The 18,547-nt window shown below is 40.7% G+C and overlaps 1 protein-coding gene across 5 annotated transcripts in view; it reads left to right on the top strand.

Moving 5' to 3' along the window:
• The window catches only part of AFAP1 (actin filament associated protein 1), a 268,334-nt gene that overhangs the window by 145,241 nt on the left and 104,546 nt on the right, over positions 1-18,547 (top strand). For all 5 annotated transcript variants that reach the window (XM_082270842.1, XM_082270839.1, XM_082270841.1 and 2 more), the window contains exons 4-6: positions 3,721-3,829; positions 14,267-14,478; positions 16,139-16,318. In XM_082270842.1, the coding sequence (XP_082126968.1) occupies positions 3,721-3,829; positions 14,267-14,478; positions 16,139-16,318 (501 nt within the window). The remainder of the gene's footprint in view (positions 1-3,720; positions 3,830-14,266; positions 14,479-16,138; positions 16,319-18,547) is intronic.

Genomic DNA, 18,547 nt, shown 5'->3' with positions numbered 1-18,547 from the left:
CCTTTTGCTTAATCCAACTTTATTTGAACAAAAACAGAGCGTTGTTGGAAACATGGACTTTTCCATGACAAGCTCCCATGCAATGAAACATTGTTAGACAGCATGAAAGAACAGCTAGTACAATCGTAAATTGATTCCATCTGTGTTGACATTGGCCATAGACAGCGGCTCAGCCCTGCCCTATAGTTACCATTGCTGTAAAGGTATCTGACTCAGACATGAGACATTTGTGTTTCATTTCCCTCTTTCCCTGCTTTCTGTTTTCCTTCCACCTAGGAGAAAACAAGGAGGGATTGACTTAAAATATTGCTTAACAAATCCTTCATGATATGGCTTTTCTGGTTCAGAAGTCTACATTGGCTTCAGTTTGATTTATAAAATATGTGTTGTATCATCTTATGAAGCATAGTTCCCTTAAAATATTGAAAGAGCACCTGGGAGGGTCAACTTGAAGCCTGATGTCCTTTTTTGTACACATATTTGATATTGAGAGGAGAATTAGACCCCTTTCACACAGGCGGACCGTTCAGATCTGCCTGTTCGTTTTTTTGGCGGATCTGAACGGTCCCCCCATGCATTCCTATGGGGCATCGGATGGCAGCGGAGACATGTCCGCTGACATCCGACCCGATCCGATCTGTCAAATCTGGACGGATGGAAACCCTATTTTCCATCCGTCCAGCGGATCGGATGAGAACGGACCGACGGTCCGTTCCCATCCGATTTCCCCCATAGAGATGCATGGAGAACTGACAGCTGTGTCTCCGCACACAGCGCGGAAACACAGCTGTCCTCCTGCTGCTCAGCGGGGGATCGGCGGCTCGATCCCCCGCTGAGAAAAACGGAATCCGTCCGACGGACGGATAGTGTGAAAGGAGCCACTCTTTCACACGGAGCGGACCGCATTGCGATCCGCTCCGGTGCTTTTTTTTTTTTTTTTTCACGGAGCGGATGACACTTGTGTCATCTGCTCCGTATGTCCACATATCATCCCATCCGTTTGCGGATGATATACGGACATAATGTATGTCTATGGGCATTGCGGATGTCAGCGGATGACACCGCTGACATCCGATTTTGCTTCCTTTCTGTTTTTTCAACGGAACAAAAATAGGGTTCTGTTCCGTTCCAAAAAACGGAACAGAACTGAAAGGAAGAAAATCGGATGTCAGCGGATGCCATTGACATACATTAGGTCCGTAAATCATCCGCAAAAAAAATAGGATGATTTGCGGACATATGGAGCGCTTGTGTGAAAGGGCCCTAAGGGAGGTAATCAGCTGTGTAAAGATGAGTCAATCAATCCAAGGTTCATAATAGTGTGCTGCATTGATCCTGAACTCAATGACAACACAATGCATCTGCTTGGAATCCATTATTTATCTGCAATGAAAAAGAAGAGGTGTTAAGCAGGCTATATACAGTGGGTATAGAATAGAATCACCCCCTTTAAAATAATCACATTTTGTTGCTTTGAAGCCTAAAATGAAGACAGGCACATCTTTCTTTTTAATCCAGCTGTATTTACTAGTGCAGTTTAAAACCTCCAAGTGAAAGATAAAACACCAATATGTCAGAAAAAAAAAATAAATAAAAAAACACAATCACTGAGTTGGAAAAAGGATCACCCCCTTATTTCAATATTTTGTTGGAACCACATTTTGCTTTAATTAGAGCCTTTAGTGGGATATGTCTCCGCTAACTTTGCACATCTAGACTTTGCAATATTTGCCCACTCTTCTTTGCAGAACTACTCAAGTTCAGTTAAATTTGATGGTGACCGTTTGTGGACTGCAGTCTTCCAGTCAGTCCAGAGACTAAAATTGAATTATTTGTCCTCCACATCAAACGATATGTCTGGCAGAAATCAAATTCAGCTCACCATCCAAATAACACCATTCCTCCAGTAAAGCATAGAGGTGGGAATATCCTGTTATGGAGGTGTTCGCCCACTTTTCTTTGCAGAACTGCTCAAGTTCAGTTACATTTGATGGTAACAATTTGTGGACTGCAGTCTTCAAGTCATTCCACAGATTTTCAATGGGGTTTAAGTCTGGGCTCTGACTAGGCCATGCAAAGACATTCACCTTTTTCTTCTTCAACCACATTGTGGTCATTCTTCCCATTGACAACTTTCTGGCAGAGGGCAGCAGATTTTCCTCAAGAATTTGATGTTATTTTGCCCCATACATGTTTTCTTCTATCCTGACAAGTGCTCCAGTCCTTGCTGCAGAGAAACATCCCCATACCAGGATATTCCCATCTCCATGTTTTTCTGTGGGAATGGTGTTATTTGGACGGTGAGCTGAATTTGATTTCCGCCAGACATATAATTTGGTGTTGAGGTCAAATAATTCAATTTTAGTCTCTGGACTTACTGGAAGACTGCAGTCAACAAACATTGCAGAAGTTATGCAAAGATGAGTGGGCAAATGTTGCAAATGTCTAGAAGTTAGTAGAGACCTATCCCAACAGGCTAAAGGCTGTAATTAAAACAAAAGGTGGTTCAACAAAATACTGACATAAGGGGGGGGGGTTATACTTTTTCCAACTAATGATTCTGTTTTTGAATTTTTAAAAACTATTTTATGACATGTTGGTGTTCTATATTTTGGCTGCAAGCGCAGATTGAATGCTAGTTTTCCTGCATGATCGTTGAGCGGACAGGGATACACACATAGCAAAATTTTTCCAGTTTCTCCTAAACCAGGTGAATTTTGGTACATGTGTACCTAGCTTAACTATATAGGAGCCTAGAGGAGTTACTGTACCAACATGGAATTTGAACTCCGACTGGGAGAAGGAGAAGCAGTCAAGGAGCTATCACTTCTGTTGCAGTGCAAGGAAAATGCAGAACGGAGAAGAAAGCAGTGTGACAGAGATGAAATCATCAGTTTGCTGCTTCTCTCTCACTGTCCAGTCACAGGGTGTGGGGAGGGGGGAGGAGACCTGTAAGCAGCAGAAGAAATTAGGTCTCTTGTGTTGTCATCAGAAACTTAAAATGGAACAAGTTTGTGGCTAAGAGCAAACCCCACAGTTTAAATTGTAATCATCCTTGTTGCATCCTGGGATCCCCAGATAACTCTGCTTAATTTGAAAGCTCTAACTTTCCTGCAGCTCAGAGCTCCTGCATACACAATGCTCCTCCTCACTGCCTCTGGCCAATAAATAATAATAATATATGGTGCAATGCAATGACAGTACTTCTTTCCAATGGCTGGTAAAATCATCAAAGAGTGAGACTATTGCCAGAGAAAAAGTCAAGACTGGTCAGATGAGTATGCCAAGGTTTCCAAACTGCACCCTGGGGCTGGAAGCAGCCCTTTGCTTACCTTTTTATCTTGCCCTTGAGGCATCATTCCTGCCAGTGACACCAACAATGGGGCATAATTCCTGCCACTGTAACCAACAATGGGGCACTATTCCTTCCACTGATACCAGCTGTGGTGCATAATTCCTTCCACTGGCAACAGAAATGGGGCACTAACACCAACTATTTCTCCCCCTAAAACCAATTATCATGTATTGTTTACTCCCATTGGGCACAGTACGGCCCTTCTAAAGTCTGCAGGAGAATAAACTGGTCCGTTCTTTAGAAAGTCTGGAGACCCTGGTCACAGACCTGCAGATAGATATGCTCTTCTCTGTCGCTAAATATTGTACTGTAGATTTACAGTATTTTTATGTTTGTTAACAACTATTACTCTTTTTTTCTTTTAGCCTCCAGACAACGGGCCTCCACCATTACCAACTTCATCACTTCCAGAGGGATATTATGAAGAGGCTGTACCCCTCAGCCCCGGAAAAGCTCCAGAGTACATTACCTCCAGTGAGTTGTCGGTTCCAGTTAAAGTGTAATTAAACTAAAGTAGACAATAACTTGGTGTAAAGACCAACCTCTAACATACCAATCATTTTCAGCAGTTTAGTGCAGTCAGGCCATTAGAAGATCAACTCCGATTGGCTTATATAGTTTTTACTTCAAACATACAGTATATGTTGAAGTTATTTCACTTTTCTTCTCATGCTTTCATTTGTTGTGTCCTCCCCTCGGGTTTTCCTGCTTGAGTTTTATCTGCAATAATGCTCCTGTTCAAAATTGGGGGTCTTAAAAAGAGATCGAATTTCCTCCACATCTAGGGTGTAGATATTTTTCTATGTTCTTCTACAGAGCCAGCATCTAATCCGACCACTTCTACCTCCCAATGGCAGTTAGAGTCCACAGAAGTAACATTGCTGCTGTTCAAAATTGGGGGTCTTAAAAAAAAAGATGAAATTCCCTCCACAGATGGGGTGTAGATCTTTTTCTATGTCAGGGTGTAGATCTTTTTTGATGTCAAGCTCACACATGCCCTTCTACAAAGCCAGCTGCTAATCAGAACCCATGTATGCTATTTTGGTTTAGACGGTGAATACAATACTTACTGAATACACTTAGGTGTATATACAGACACAGGTATTTTATCCTAGGTCCGCACCAACCCCAACAACCACAATTTTTGACAACCATACACTGTCGGATCCCTAGAGATCCATTCCCGGGGTTTACCCATGTATGCTATTTAGACCACTATTACCTCCCAATGGCAGTAGGAGCCCATGGAAGAAATACTGCTGTAGTTCAGAATTGGTCTTAAAAATAGGTGTGATCTTCTCTGTTTAGCTCACAGTTGTCCTTCTACAGAGCCAGCATCTAATCAGACTACTTATATCCCTCAATGGCAGGTGAAGCCCACAGAAGTGAATACTTTGATCTTTGGTTTAAATGACAATAGTGTGATAAATGATCACGAATCACATTGACAAATGTTTGATGTGTAACTACATAGGTTGTTAAATACCCCTTTCAGTTGAATGGACTGGAAAAATACCAACTTCAAAAAGGAGCAGGGAGGATTTTCTTTTCCAATACAAGTTGAAGCATTGTGTAGGGGTGTAACAAGACCATTTTAAAGCATTGAATCCTAACCTGTACATACATTTTTCTTGGTGCCATGTGGTGCAGGAAAAATACATACTAATACTAGTGTGAGTGGGCCAGCCGTGCCTGCCAGTCATCAATGGGATGAGCATGTTCATTCTCAGTGATTGCACTGCAGGGATGTAGAGGAAGTGTCTTTGTGGGATCTATTCGGACATGCTTTTACAGACCAACTTCATCCACAACTGGTTATAGGTTTAAGTATGATTACTGACTTGTTGAGTGATATACCAGCTATTGTATATCACTAAGGGTATACTGTATAGTGTTACGATATCTTCCCTACAATTCCTATTTACATGCAACTGTCACATCCATTACAAACGAAGGTGATTTTATCACCCCCTCCAATTAATGTTTCAACAAATTAATGGAGAATCCAGTTGCAAGACAGTGACCATCTTTGTTACTGCATTATGGGAGTCAAAACCTACTTTAGGGAAAATGAGGCTTGAGGTTGATAATTTACCCCATTGGTCCCCATCAAACGCTTCAAGAATATTGGAGGCATGGGAGTGCCACAAAGTTGGAACAAGTCCAGTAAGAACTTTATTGATCAACACATGTAAGCAGAAATTGGATGCGTTTGGGGGGCTCAAAACTTTCCCTTTTATCAGGGCTTGTATGCTGGCATTGGGTTTGAGTTTGTAATGGATAGCTGGATTGGGTTGCCAGACTGTTGGGTTGCCAGACTGTCAGTTGCTGCTTTTCCTGGGAGATTGCAACAAAAGGGAAGTAGTGGGATTTTAAATGCCACTCCAGTGATCACACAAGAACAGTTATGTAAGAAAAAAAATGTATAAAATCTTTATTTTAAACCTAAAAATTTTTAAAAACGCATACCAAATTGTCATGGCTTGCAAACTGATACCAGTAAAACATTATCCACTACAAGGTTGCTGGTTGTCAAGATGAGGAGCTAAGGTCAACGCGTTTCGCAGAAATGACCGCTTCTTCAGGACCTTCTAAATGTACATGATCACAAAAATAGATTCTTTTTTTGGAAGATTTTAGTTTGTTTTTTTCATGCATCTTGTGACTAGACTATACAGTATACAGAGATTGTGCTGGTGGAATATCCAGTGGGGTAAAGTCTCGCTGAGCCACGGGAGAAAGATCATCCCCAGAATCAAGCTCTTTATACAGAAAGACCCCAGAGTTTCCACATGGTGTTGTAATATGAGGAGCAAGCCCTGGGAGATGAGGCCAGTGCTGGAAGTGTCTGCTCAGTACATCAACATGGTCACATTTCTAAACTGAAATAACGCACAATGTGCGGTGCGCAAACTATTGGTGCTATATAAATCCTGTATAATAATTAAAAGTGTTTGCATCCTACGGTGCGACCTGCTTCTAAAAAAAAAAAAAAGCCCTATGCTGCACAATTCTAAAGAGGATTGTAATTTCATTCATTCACTCATTCCTGGTGATCCTGCCAGCTTAAAGTATTTGTGAACAATAAGACTGGACAGCCAAACCCCTTGCTGAGCTTGCTTTTACTGTAAACTGTAAAAATTATGTACCTTTTTTATTCTTTGATCCAGTGGTCACATGGTAGCACAGCCTCCTCGGTGTGTTTCTTCCCCATAACGGGGGGTGTATCTACAGCAAGTAGGCAGGTATAGTGTGACACCAAAAGTTTCTGGAATTTAGCTGACAATGCAGGCAGTATGAAAAGTACACTGAGGGTGTTGTCCAAGGCAGTTTGAATGCAAGAACAAGGCAATTTGCCTTAAAGTGGTTGTAAACCTTAGTAATTAAATCTGAGCAAAGCACCTATATCTGTAGTGTTTACTTCTGTCTCCAAAGCTCTAAGTGTGGTTTCTCTCTGGTGCTTTGTTCCTCTTTTATCAGCATGATTCACTTCACAAGTTTTCCCAACATATGAGATACATTTGTGTCGGGAGGGAGGGGGGAGGAAGAACTCAGAACGGAGCTTGTCTAGTTCTTCGGCTGTGTGGAGGGGGGTGTGTTCCTTTTCACACACTTTAACAGCAATCTCTCTGCCCCCTCCTCTGTGCTGCTAACAGATGAAGAAAGATTTATTAAACAATCTGCCCTTTTGAAAGGGTGTAGAGAGGAGAAAATTGCAGATGAACATGTAAAATTTATGTAGGAGGATTTGTTTCATCTCTGTGTATAATCTGAGGCTGTTCACTTCACACTGGGTATATGTGAGGGTTTACAGCCACTTTAAGCCCTATTCTTTCATTGCATTGGTGGGCCCTAAAAAAAGTAGGCCATGTTTCTTTGGGGGGGGGGGGGGGCTATTTTGATGTACTGTATAGCATTGCAGTGCATTGTGACGTGAATGGTCTCTGAGATTAATATTGGAGCCACTTAGGCTATATTACACCCCCTGACGAAGTCACGTGTTGATGAAACCGGTCGGAGGAGGAGCCAGCGGTTCGTCGTGCTGAGGCCAGCAAGGAGACACGGCGGCCATTTTATTGGTTGGAAACAAAGGTTCTGAGAGTATAGCTCCGAGACATGCTGTGATTTCTTCATGCAAACGTGAGTTGCCACTCTGCTTTTACTGAATAAACCTGTGAACGTACTTCACTATTGGAGTTGTCCCTCTTTTCCTTATGTTCACTTGTTCCGGTCGGAGCTGCTGAGGGAACACTGGGAATCGATACATGTCGATCTGGGCACTGATTTGATCACACAGGCCCTTGTAATGGGGGTCATTGCAATTTGGTAAGAGGCCATTTATTATCTTGGTGGCGGTTCCTGCACTCGGGGCTTTTTCCAAGTTTGAAGTGGTGGACAGTTTCCCTTCTTTATTGGAGCACTCTCTGATGAACTTTTGTTTACTGCACTTTTGTATTTGATCCATTTGAACATTTGTATGGACTGTGGATTCAAGTGTTAGCGCTGCACCAATCCCATTCTATATATTACACCTGAGCTTAGCATCTTCGAGCGTTTTCTTCACGCGTTTTTATGCGCGATTTGGCGTGTTTTTTATGCACAGATTGCGCGTTTTATTTACAGCGTTTCTGAGCTTTGGCTTTTTTTTTTTATTAGCCAATAGAGAAAACTATCATCTGTTGCATCATTTGTTGCTAGGTATTTCAGCTTTTTTAGCTTTTCCATTAGCGTTTGTCTTTTTTATTATTATTGATTTATTATAATTTTTTTTCCATTAGGGTAAGGGTTTAGAGTTAGGATTATATATTATTATTTTATTTTTTTGTTAGGGTGTTAATACTGCTGCTGCAATAAATATATATAAATAATAATAAATGAATAAATGTATATAAATGATAATATTCATAAATAATTAATAGGAAATACATTTTTTTAAACAGAAAAAGAACTTTATTAGGAATGGCATAAGACAATAAAACATTGCACAAGAAATACATAAAGTATAATACACAACCATATAGGATTCTGGAATACAATGTTAGCTAGTGCAAAATGAACTCAGCAGAAAAGAAAGCACATCAGTGCCATTCCATACATATCATTAAAAAAAGGGGCAGAAAAACAAGAACAGGAAAAGCAACCAAACACTCGTTGCTACTAACAGTTCAGCTGCCAAAAGCATGTGAACACCTTCATAAGCAAGCGGTTTAGGACAAGTTGAGGAGGAGCCACCGCTGGGAAAGCCAACCAGGAGCCAGGAAATACATTTGATAAATGAGTACTAAGTAAAAATACATAGTTACATAGTTTGTGAGGTTGAAAAAAAACATCAGTCCATCCAGTTCAACCTATGATGTACATAAATAAATAAATAATGAACCCCTAATTTAAACCTCTGAACCTAAAAAAAAAAAAATAGCTAAACACCCTAACCAAAAATAAATAATTTATTATTATTATTATTATTATTATAGTAATAGTAATTTATTTTTTGGGGGTTGAGTATTAATAATAATATAATTTATGTATAATTTTTATGGTTAGGGATTAAATATTATTTATTTAGTATTACATATTCATTTATTTTATTTATGATTATTTTTTTTATTTCTGTTTTTATTTTACATTTATTTATTCATACATTACTATTTTATTTTTTACATTTTTTTTCATTTGAGCAGAAAATCCCGCAAATACGTGCGACAAAACCTGCAAATGTGCGCAAAAATGCACAATTGATGCGTTTCCATTTATCTCTGTGAGAATAAAAGTGCGCCAAAATGGTCAAATCTGCCCGAATCGAACTACAAAAAAAGCTCCAGAACTTTTTTGCGCTTCGGGTATTTGGGCGACTTGGAGTGGATATGTGAACCATCTCCATAGAGAACAATTGATTTTTTTTCTCCTCTAGCTTTTTGGAGCTTCGAGCTTGAAGCTACAAAACGCTGAGGTGTGAATGGGGCCTTAGGTAGGCTGAGTCAGTTTATATATTGTATGTCTTTGTTTTGGAGTATTCTTTTATTGTTCATCTTTGGAGGCAGTATTTTAGAAGCAACATTGAAGAAGGAAAAAAAAGTAGGTTAATGCTGGCAGCTACAGAGCTCCTTTGACCTCAGTTCTTGACAGCAATAATGCAATCCAGGACTGGAGTGGCTATTCTCTCCTCCCTGTGATGTTTTTGGCGTCTCTCCTTCTAATTCTCTTGGGGCTTAGCAAAAAAGATTGTGCAGCTTGTTCTACCACAGTGAATCCTGGCCTTTTCTCCTCCCAAAATACTATACTGATAAATAAAGATGATTTTTTTTTTCTCTTTTTTTTTGTCGTTTTGTTGATGTTGCTGTAAAACAAATTGTCCCTGAAAGAAAGGGAAAATCTATAGCACTTAGGGGAGGAACCAGAACATGATTAGATTTTTCAGTTTATTTTTTGGTGTGAGCCAAAAGATTGGGTCATTCTTCTAGAAAGCAAACAGAGAAATATATGAATGCTTTCTCTCCACAGGCCTAGAACATTATTCACAGTTTGGTACCAGCATGGATGGTGCGTTTGATCTGTAGTGCTTGTTCTAGGACTGAGCTGGATGTCTTCCATCTTGTGATATTGCTTGTTAGATCAACATAAAGATGATTTATTTGACCAAGGAGCCAAGACTCTCAGCTGAGGGCTTGGCCCAGGCTTTAGGCCTTGTTTGTGTCAAAGAAAAAAAATAGATGAAGCTGAAGGAAAGTAAAGGATAGGTGTAAAGTGAACCTGTGCAGGGCAATGCAAGATGTTCACCTAAAGTGACTCTGTCCCTATGATAAAAACTTGAAAATAAGATCCCTTTGTAAAGAAAAGACTTATGCTGGCCAAACATGGATCAAAATGTGGCATGTTCAGCAGAGACCAGCCGAATTTCAATCCATGTATGGGCACCATGGTCATACAGAAGTTGATCTATTGATCGATTTCTGTGTGACCACAATGTTGGGTTTTTCCTGAACAATTAGTGATCGTGGCTACGTAGCAGCACTGATCATAGTGTTTTTTTTTTTTTTTTTTTTCAAATATTTTATTTAGAAAGGCAGAAACAGTGAGAAAACATTGGAATTCAGTGCAAAAACATGTATCACAAAGTGCATATACATCAAACCAGAAAAAGGTAAATACAGTGGGGTCCAACATGAAAAGAGTAGCAGCATGCTCTCCATGTAAGACAATGAGATGACTACATCATACCCTCAAGGGTGCAGTGAACGTTGAAAGGCACTGATCATTGTGTTTTAATGGTAGGAAAGGCTCCCCTTAGAACAATGGTCCTCAACCCTGGTCCTCAGGGCCCACTAACAGTTATAATTTGCTACTCAGTGATTGCAGTACTCTAGTCTGCATCTCCCCAAGGTAATACTTAAAATCTGGCCTGTTAGTGGGCCCTGAGGACCGGTGTTGAGGACCACTGCCTTAGAACACAAGAGTTTAGCAGAAGTGATTCGCCCATCCACCTCGAATGTGTGGAAAGGTGAATGGGCACACTTTTTTTCATTCAACCCGCTGGGTAAAGAAAAAAGAAATGTATGGCCTGACTTAATATTCAACTGTACTTGCTGTGTTGAAGAATCTTCAACATTCAGCACTTCAGGTGGGTCTGATGCCTTTTTCCCCTCTATGCTCAGAGTTGCTTGCATTAGCCCTACATCACTACAGGACACATTCTTGTTTATAGGTGTCTGCAGACTCGGCCACAAGACTTAGCAGGGAGTGTCAGGCGTCCAACAATCTATGAATATTCTTCAAAAGCTTAGCTCCTCAAGGTTGAAGATCAACAGAACAGACAAATATGAAGTGTTCTCTTCAGGAACAATTTTTTTCAACCTTCAGAAGAACTCTTAAAAACATTTTTAGGTCCTGGGTAACCCTTGCTAAAACCAAGAAAGAGGAAGATTTGGTATTGGGACTTTTAAGGTGCTGATAATTGTTAAATAATGGAGAAAAAAAATCATTTTTTGTAAAAACAATTTGACACACTTTATTAGGAACAATTCCACAAACACAAAAATAAATTCTTTTAAAACATATAAAAGAAAGGAGAAAACTTGATTATGTCTGCTCAACATGTTTCACCGTCTTGTAATGGCTTCTTCAGGAGACTGACGAACATCTTTCACAAGTAAACATTCTATATTTAATGAGAAATAAATATGTATGTTTTCTATATTTCTCACAATATTTCTCATTAAATATAGAATGTTTACTTGTGAAACATGTTGAGCAGACATAATCAAGTTCTTTCTCCTTTCTTTTATATGTTTTAAAAGAATTTATTTTTGTGTTTGTGGAATTGTTCCTAATAAAATGTGTCAAATTGTTTTTACAAAAAATAATTTTTTTTTCTCCATTATTTAACAATTATCAGCACCTTAAAAGTCCCAATACCAAACCTTGCTCTTTCTTGACTACAATTTAGGGATGTGGTGCTCTTGATAAATTTACTCTCCAGCAATATACAAATTAAAAATTCCTTGCTAAAACCAATTCATTGGAGATCAATGGGAAAAATGCCCCCTACCTTGAAGGCCAGTGGAAAGGCAGGTGAAAAGAGCATTGGTCTAATGCAGCTGATCCCAGAAATATGCAGGCACAGTAAAATGGGAGGTTAAAGGAACCTCAAGAAACCTCTAAAGGTAATGTACAAAAAAGAGAATACAGTACCCCAGGATCACGTTGCTTGGTAGTAGCACTGCCAGCTAAATCTGGAAACCGACTCACCTAATAAAGGTGGCACCTAGCCCTTCAAACTCCAGAACGCAGACAGTTGCTGAAAAGGAAATGGGGAACAGAAACCCAAAGGAGTTCTATAGTGGAGGAAGGGAATCAAGCAGACAGCGGTGACCTCATGTAAAACAATCTTTATTGTTGCAGAATATGTAAAATCAAACACCAATCATAATAAGGGCAGACTACACAGAAGGGTTAATATGACAACATTGCCACTAAAAAAACACACAACCCAGGATCACTCATACACCAATATGATGCAGCAAATAGAGCAAGGAGCAAAAAACTGCACAGTGTATTGATCTGGCCATGGTGAGACACGGGAAACCTCAGCAGGGTCAGTTAGGTATCAGCTGTACAAACCTAATGAGGACATCTGCACTCACCAATTGCCAATAATCCCTGCAGTGTAAGCTTGTGTATATGTAGTAATAAAAGGGTTCCCTCCTGAAACCCTGGATCAGCTGAGTGTCTCTCGTAGTAAGGGATCGGCTCTAATCATTTTTAGGTCCTGGGGAACCCTTGCTAAAACCAATTAATTGGAGATCAGTGGGAAGGCAGGTGAAAAGAGCATTGGTCTAATGCAGCTGGTTACAGAACTATGCAGGCACAATGATAGGAGGTTAAAGGAACCTTAAACCTCTGGAGGGACCCTTCAGGTTTTCACATAATCCTGGCTGAGAGTGATGGCTTTAGAGGGACCCCTTTTTTTAAGTTTTTATTCTAGCATTGCTTAAATGGCTACATTCTTTTTTGCAGCTTATCTTTACTCCCCTGCCACCCTTTTTGCTCACCGTAATGAAAAGAAAAGATCCCGCATGTGGTTTAGGGTTTACACAAGGATAAGGCCTTGTAAATTCTGTTTATCCTGACAGGAGAAAACCAACATTCTAAACTCACCTAAGCTGAATTTTGTAAACCAGTGTTTGGAGTTTGGGTGTTTATTTTTTTCATTGGCCATAATTTTTATTTATTCTTGCCATTGAAATAAATAAAGTGCTAAATGCTCCTAGCAATCAGGCACGTTTTTTAACAGCATTTTTTTGTGATCAAAATTCTCTCTCCTGAATGCAATTTTACGGCGTTCAGAAAACATCCTCTAATCTCCCTTTCTACTAAAAACATCCATGTGTTCATGGACACAAAAGGGTTGATTTACTAAAGGCAAATCCACTGTGCACTTGGAAGTGCAGTAACTGTAGATCTAAGGGGAAGCTCTGCTGATTTCTATCATCCAATCTTGTGCAAGCAAAAATGCTGTTGCATGGCCCTCTTGAATCTACAAAGACTGCATTTCCAAGTGCACTTGCACTGCACTTGTAGTGCACAGTGGATTTGCCTTTAGTAAATAACCCTCAAAGGATAATATTAGGGGATTTCAAGGGCGGTTTAACAGCAGTCTGCATGAGGGCTTAGGCTGGCAAAACATTATACAATTTTCTTGTTCAATTTCCTTAAGATTTAGCTTCAACCATTTAGTGCAAGAGTCTGCCTGATTACACACAAATTGTAAGTGTTTAGGTTTGACCTCCATATTATGTGGTTTGGGTAAATCTAAAGGAAAACCATGCAAGAAAAGTGTTTAATGTATGGCTAGCCTTAGTCCCCAGCTACATGTGACCGTATTGGTGCCTAGTGATTGTTCACCAGCTTCAGCTAAATTCCTGCAGTTCTTGGTGTCCTTATCTTCCTAACAGTGCTGAATGTGACCCTGCCCCCCAATGCCAACTACTCAGTGGGTCTGAAAACATCCCTATATGGTTTACAGAGAGGCTAAATGTACAAGTACTGGGAAAAAATAGACCTTTTGTGTAGCGACTTTTCCTCCTCTGCATGTCAAAAATGCGGAGGCTTGATTTCAACAATGGCAACCAGTGGGAGTTAAAAATCTATCCCACATGGCAGAAAATGACTACAGTGATGACAAATGACAAAATAAATGAATGGAGTTCATGTTTTCATAGATTGGGTGCACTCATTTGTAAACTTATTTAGTGCCAGGTAAGAGACTGTACAGAAAAATCACTGCTCTCCCAAAAGTAAAAGGTAAAAGTTAATTGTTCAAGTAAATCTCCAGCACAAATTTTTTTTGCAGCATTATTTTTTTTCCCATTTCTTTTATTTCATATTCACTTTTTTTTCTAAATTTTATTAAAGACTACGATTCGGATGCTATGAGCAGTTCATATGAATCTTATGATGAGGAGGAGGAAGACGGAAAGGGGAAGAAAAAGAGACTTCAATGGCCATCAGAGGAAGCGTCAATGGACTTAGTGAAAGATGCGAAGATCTGTGCATTCCTGCTGAGGAAGAAGAGATTTGGGCAGTGGACCAAGCTGCTGTGTGTCATCAAAGACAACAAATTAATGGTAAATGAGTTTCATTGCTATACTAATCACATAAAATGTTATATACTTGAAGTGTTAACCTTTAATTTTTAAAGCTTAATTGGATTTTCTTTTTAAATCAACTAAATACATTCCTGGTGAATCAAAGCAAAAGGTGAGACGGAAATCTTAGGCACATTCACGCTATTGCGCTGCAATATGGCATGCTTGTTAACCTGCATTATGGCTGTAACACATGTCTATTGGCAAGGTGCGCTGGGGTGCCATTTAGAATCAATAGCACCACATCACACCAATGTGTCTAGCACATAATACCGTGCATTGTGGTAACATGCATATACAGATGCATCTCAAAAAATGTGAATATCTAAAGAGAGCCAGGAGGCTGAACTGTACTTTATTTTTGCATTGATTGTGGATACCCCTGTGTGGGCAACTGTGTTTTTTTTTTTTTTTTATGGATATTTTCTTTTCTTTCTCTACAATAAAAGTGGGCCAACAAACTCTTAAATGGAAGTGTAAGTGAAAAACTCCACGCTCAGGGATATTAAATTCTTAAACTCTTAAATGGCACAACTGGTGTGGTCTTCACTAACTGGTAAGCTCTACACTAAGCTAAGTACACCCAAAACACCACTATATGTATACACTATATTACCAAAAGTATTGGGACGCCTGCCTTTACACGCACATTAACCTTAATGATATTCCAGTCTTAGTCCATAGGGTTCAATATTGAGTTGGCCCACCCTTTGCAGCTATAACAGTTTTAACCCTTTTGTCCACAAGGTTTAGGAGTGTGTCTATAGGAATGTTTGTCCATTCTTCCAGAAGTGCATTTGTGAGGTCGGGCACTGATATGGACGAGAAGGCCTGGCTTGCAGTCTCCGCTCTAATTCATCCCAAAGGTGTTCTATCGGGTTGAGGTCGTGCAGGCCAGTCAAGTTCCTCCAGCCCAAACTCGCTCATCCATGTCTTTTATAGACCTTGCTTTGTGCACTGGTACGCAGTCATGTTGGAATAGGCAGGGCCAGCCCCAAACTTTTCCCACAAATTTGGGAGCATGAAATTGTCCAAAATGTCTTGGTATGCTGACGCCTTAAGAGTTCCTTTCACTGGAACTAAGGGTCCAAGCCCAACCCCTGAAAAACAACCCCACACCATAACTCTCCCTCCACCAAATGATTTGGACCAGTGCACAAAACAAGATCCATAAAGACATAAATTAGTGTGTTTGGGTTTGGAGGAACTTGACTGTCCTGACCTCAAACCGATAAAACACCTTTGGGATTAATGGGAGCGCAGACTGTGAGCCAGGCCTACTCTCTAACAGAAGGGCTTGACCTCACAAATGCACTTCTGAAAGAATGGTCAAACATCCCCATAGACACACTCCTGAACCTTGTGGACAGCCTTCCCAGAAGAGTTGAAGCTGTCAAAGGGTGGGCCAACTCAATATTGAACCCTACGGACTAAGACTGGGATATAATTAAAGTTCATGTGTGTGTAAAGGCAGGCGTCCCAATACTTTTGGTAATATAGTGTGTATATTTAGGAATACTGTGAGTGTGTCAGCCAGTTCTCTTTAGTTATCCAGCACTTTTAACATTAGCATTACTGGTTCTTGATCTGTTTTGCTGATGTTCTTCTATATTGATAGCTGCAACATTATTTTTCCCAGTGCTACAAGTCTTCCAAGGACCAGCAACCTCAGATGGAGTTGTCGTTGAATGGCTGCTCAGTGTCATATGTGCCAAAGGACAGTAAAAAGAAGAAGCATGAGCTAAAGATCACCCATCAGGGGACAGATGCCTTGGTTCTTGCTGTCCAAAGTGAAGAGCAGGCTGAACAATGGTTGAGGGTATGTGGAATGTTCCTAACATGCCTGTCTTACAGACTTTGATTTGTGTCATATGTAATGGATCTGTGTAACTTACTGTCTACAATCTATGAGGCTTAACCACTTAAGCCCCGGAGGATTTGGCTGCTTAACGACCAGGGGTTATTTTGCGATTCGGCACTGCGTGACTTTAACGGACAATTGCGCGGTCGTGCGACGCTGTACCTAAACGAATTTGGCGTCCTTTTTTTCCCACAAATAGAGCTTTCTTTTGGCGGTATTTGATCACCTGTGCGATTTTTTGATCACGCGCTATAAACAAAAAAAGAGCGTCAATTTTGCAAAAATAGCAATATTTTTCCCTTTTTTTTATATGAAATTCCCCCAAAAAAAATGTAAAAATCAAAATTTTTTAACATTTTCGGCCAATTTGTTTTATGCTACCTATGTTTGGTAAAAAAAATTGCAAAAAGCGTATTTTGATTGGTTTGCGCAAAAGTTATTGCGTTTACTGACTAAGGGAAAGATTTTTGTCATTTTTGTTGTTTTTTTTTTAACGCGTAATGGCGGCGATCTGCGATTTTTTTTGCGGTACTGCGACATTGCGGCGGACAGATCGGACCCTTGACTGACATTTTTGACACTTTTGGGGTTACCAGTGACATTTCTACAGTAATCAGTGCTATATATATGCACTGTTACTGTAAAAATACACTGGTAGTGAAGGGGTTAACTTTATTTGAGAGGGAGGGGCTGTGTGTGTCCCTAGGGGCGTGATTCTAACTGTGATTGGCTGTGGCTTCAGCTGTATGCAGAGTGATCAACGGATCTACATAGTAGATCCATATGATCAGCTCTCATACAGAGGGGAGAATGACAGGCAGCTTGTTTACACAAGCTGCCTGACTTTCTCCCTCTCTCCCGCCGATCGCAGAGTGGCCGGCGGACATCGGGTCCGCCGGTCACACGCGCGGGGGGGTCCGTGACCACGCGGGAGCGGGAGCGCGCCTCCGGCGGCGCGCGCTCGCTCCCTAGACCCTCACAAGCTAGTGACGTAGCCCTACGTCACTTTGCCTGTGAGGGGCTGACCGCCGACGTAGATCGGCGTGCGGCGGTCGGCAAGTGGTTAATAATTTGAAAAAGTGTCCTTACCATTACTGTACTACATTTAAGAATGGTGGCTGCATATTTGTGGAGTGCCATTTGTAAAAGACATCTGAGAAAACACAATCATGGGCACCAAATGTGCCTGTGAACGATTGTGATCTGATCTGTCATTTGACATCGAATGGCTTAAATCACAGACCCATTGTACAGAGCAAATCCAATCAGCTCTGTACCTTGTCATTGCTTGGATTGGTCATCCTAGCGATCACAAGGTACAGACGTGCTCAGAGAGCGAACATACACCAGTCCCTCCCCTCCACACACATCTTATCCCCATGCAGTTTTATGTGATCTGTATCTTAACCCTTCACCTCCCTTGTCCTGCACATTAACCCCCTTATCTCCATCTAGGCCACCATTTGTGACCTGTACATTAACCCTTTTATGTTTCCCTTTTCTGTGTATGGCCTGTACATTAATGACATAATGTATCTGGTGCACCATTACCAAGCTCGATGTTTTAACCATCTCAATACCAGCATGTTTCTTCATTTCCCCAAAAAATGTGGCAAAAAATTTGATCACCTTGAGTTGAGTTCTTCTGGAAAAATGGTCAAACATTTGAGAGGTCAGGCAGAAGTTGGAGGAGAAGGCCTGGCTCGCAGTCTCGGCTCTTAATTTGTCCCAAAGGTGTTCTATTTGGTTGAGGTGAGGACTCTGTGCAGGCCAGTTAAGTTCATCCACCCCAAACTCATCCATGCCTTTATGGACCTTGCTTTGCGTACTGGTCCAGATCATTTGGTGGAGGGGGGGGGTTATGGTGTGGGGTTGTTTTTCAGGGGTGGGGCTTGGCCCCTTAGTTCCAGTGAAGGGAACTCTTAAGGCATACCAAGACATTTTGGACAATTTCATTCTCCCAACTTTGGGCATGGCCCTTCCTGTTCCAACATGACTGCACACCAGTACACAAAGCAAGGTCCATAAAGACATGGATGAGCGAGTTTGGGGGGGTAAGTTGACTGGCCTGCAGTCCTGACCTCAACCAGATAGAATACCTCTGGGATGAATTAGAGTGGAGACTTTGAGCCAGACCTTCTCTTCTAGCATCAGTGCCTGACTTCACAAATGCGCTTCTGGAAGAAT

This window comes from Pelophylax lessonae (assembly GCF_965119305.1).
Source record: "Pelophylax lessonae genome assembly, chromosome: 1".
Taxonomy (NCBI): Eukaryota; Metazoa; Chordata; class Amphibia; order Anura; family Ranidae; genus Pelophylax; species Pelophylax lessonae.
This window is presented reverse-complemented; position numbering and strand designations above follow the sequence as displayed.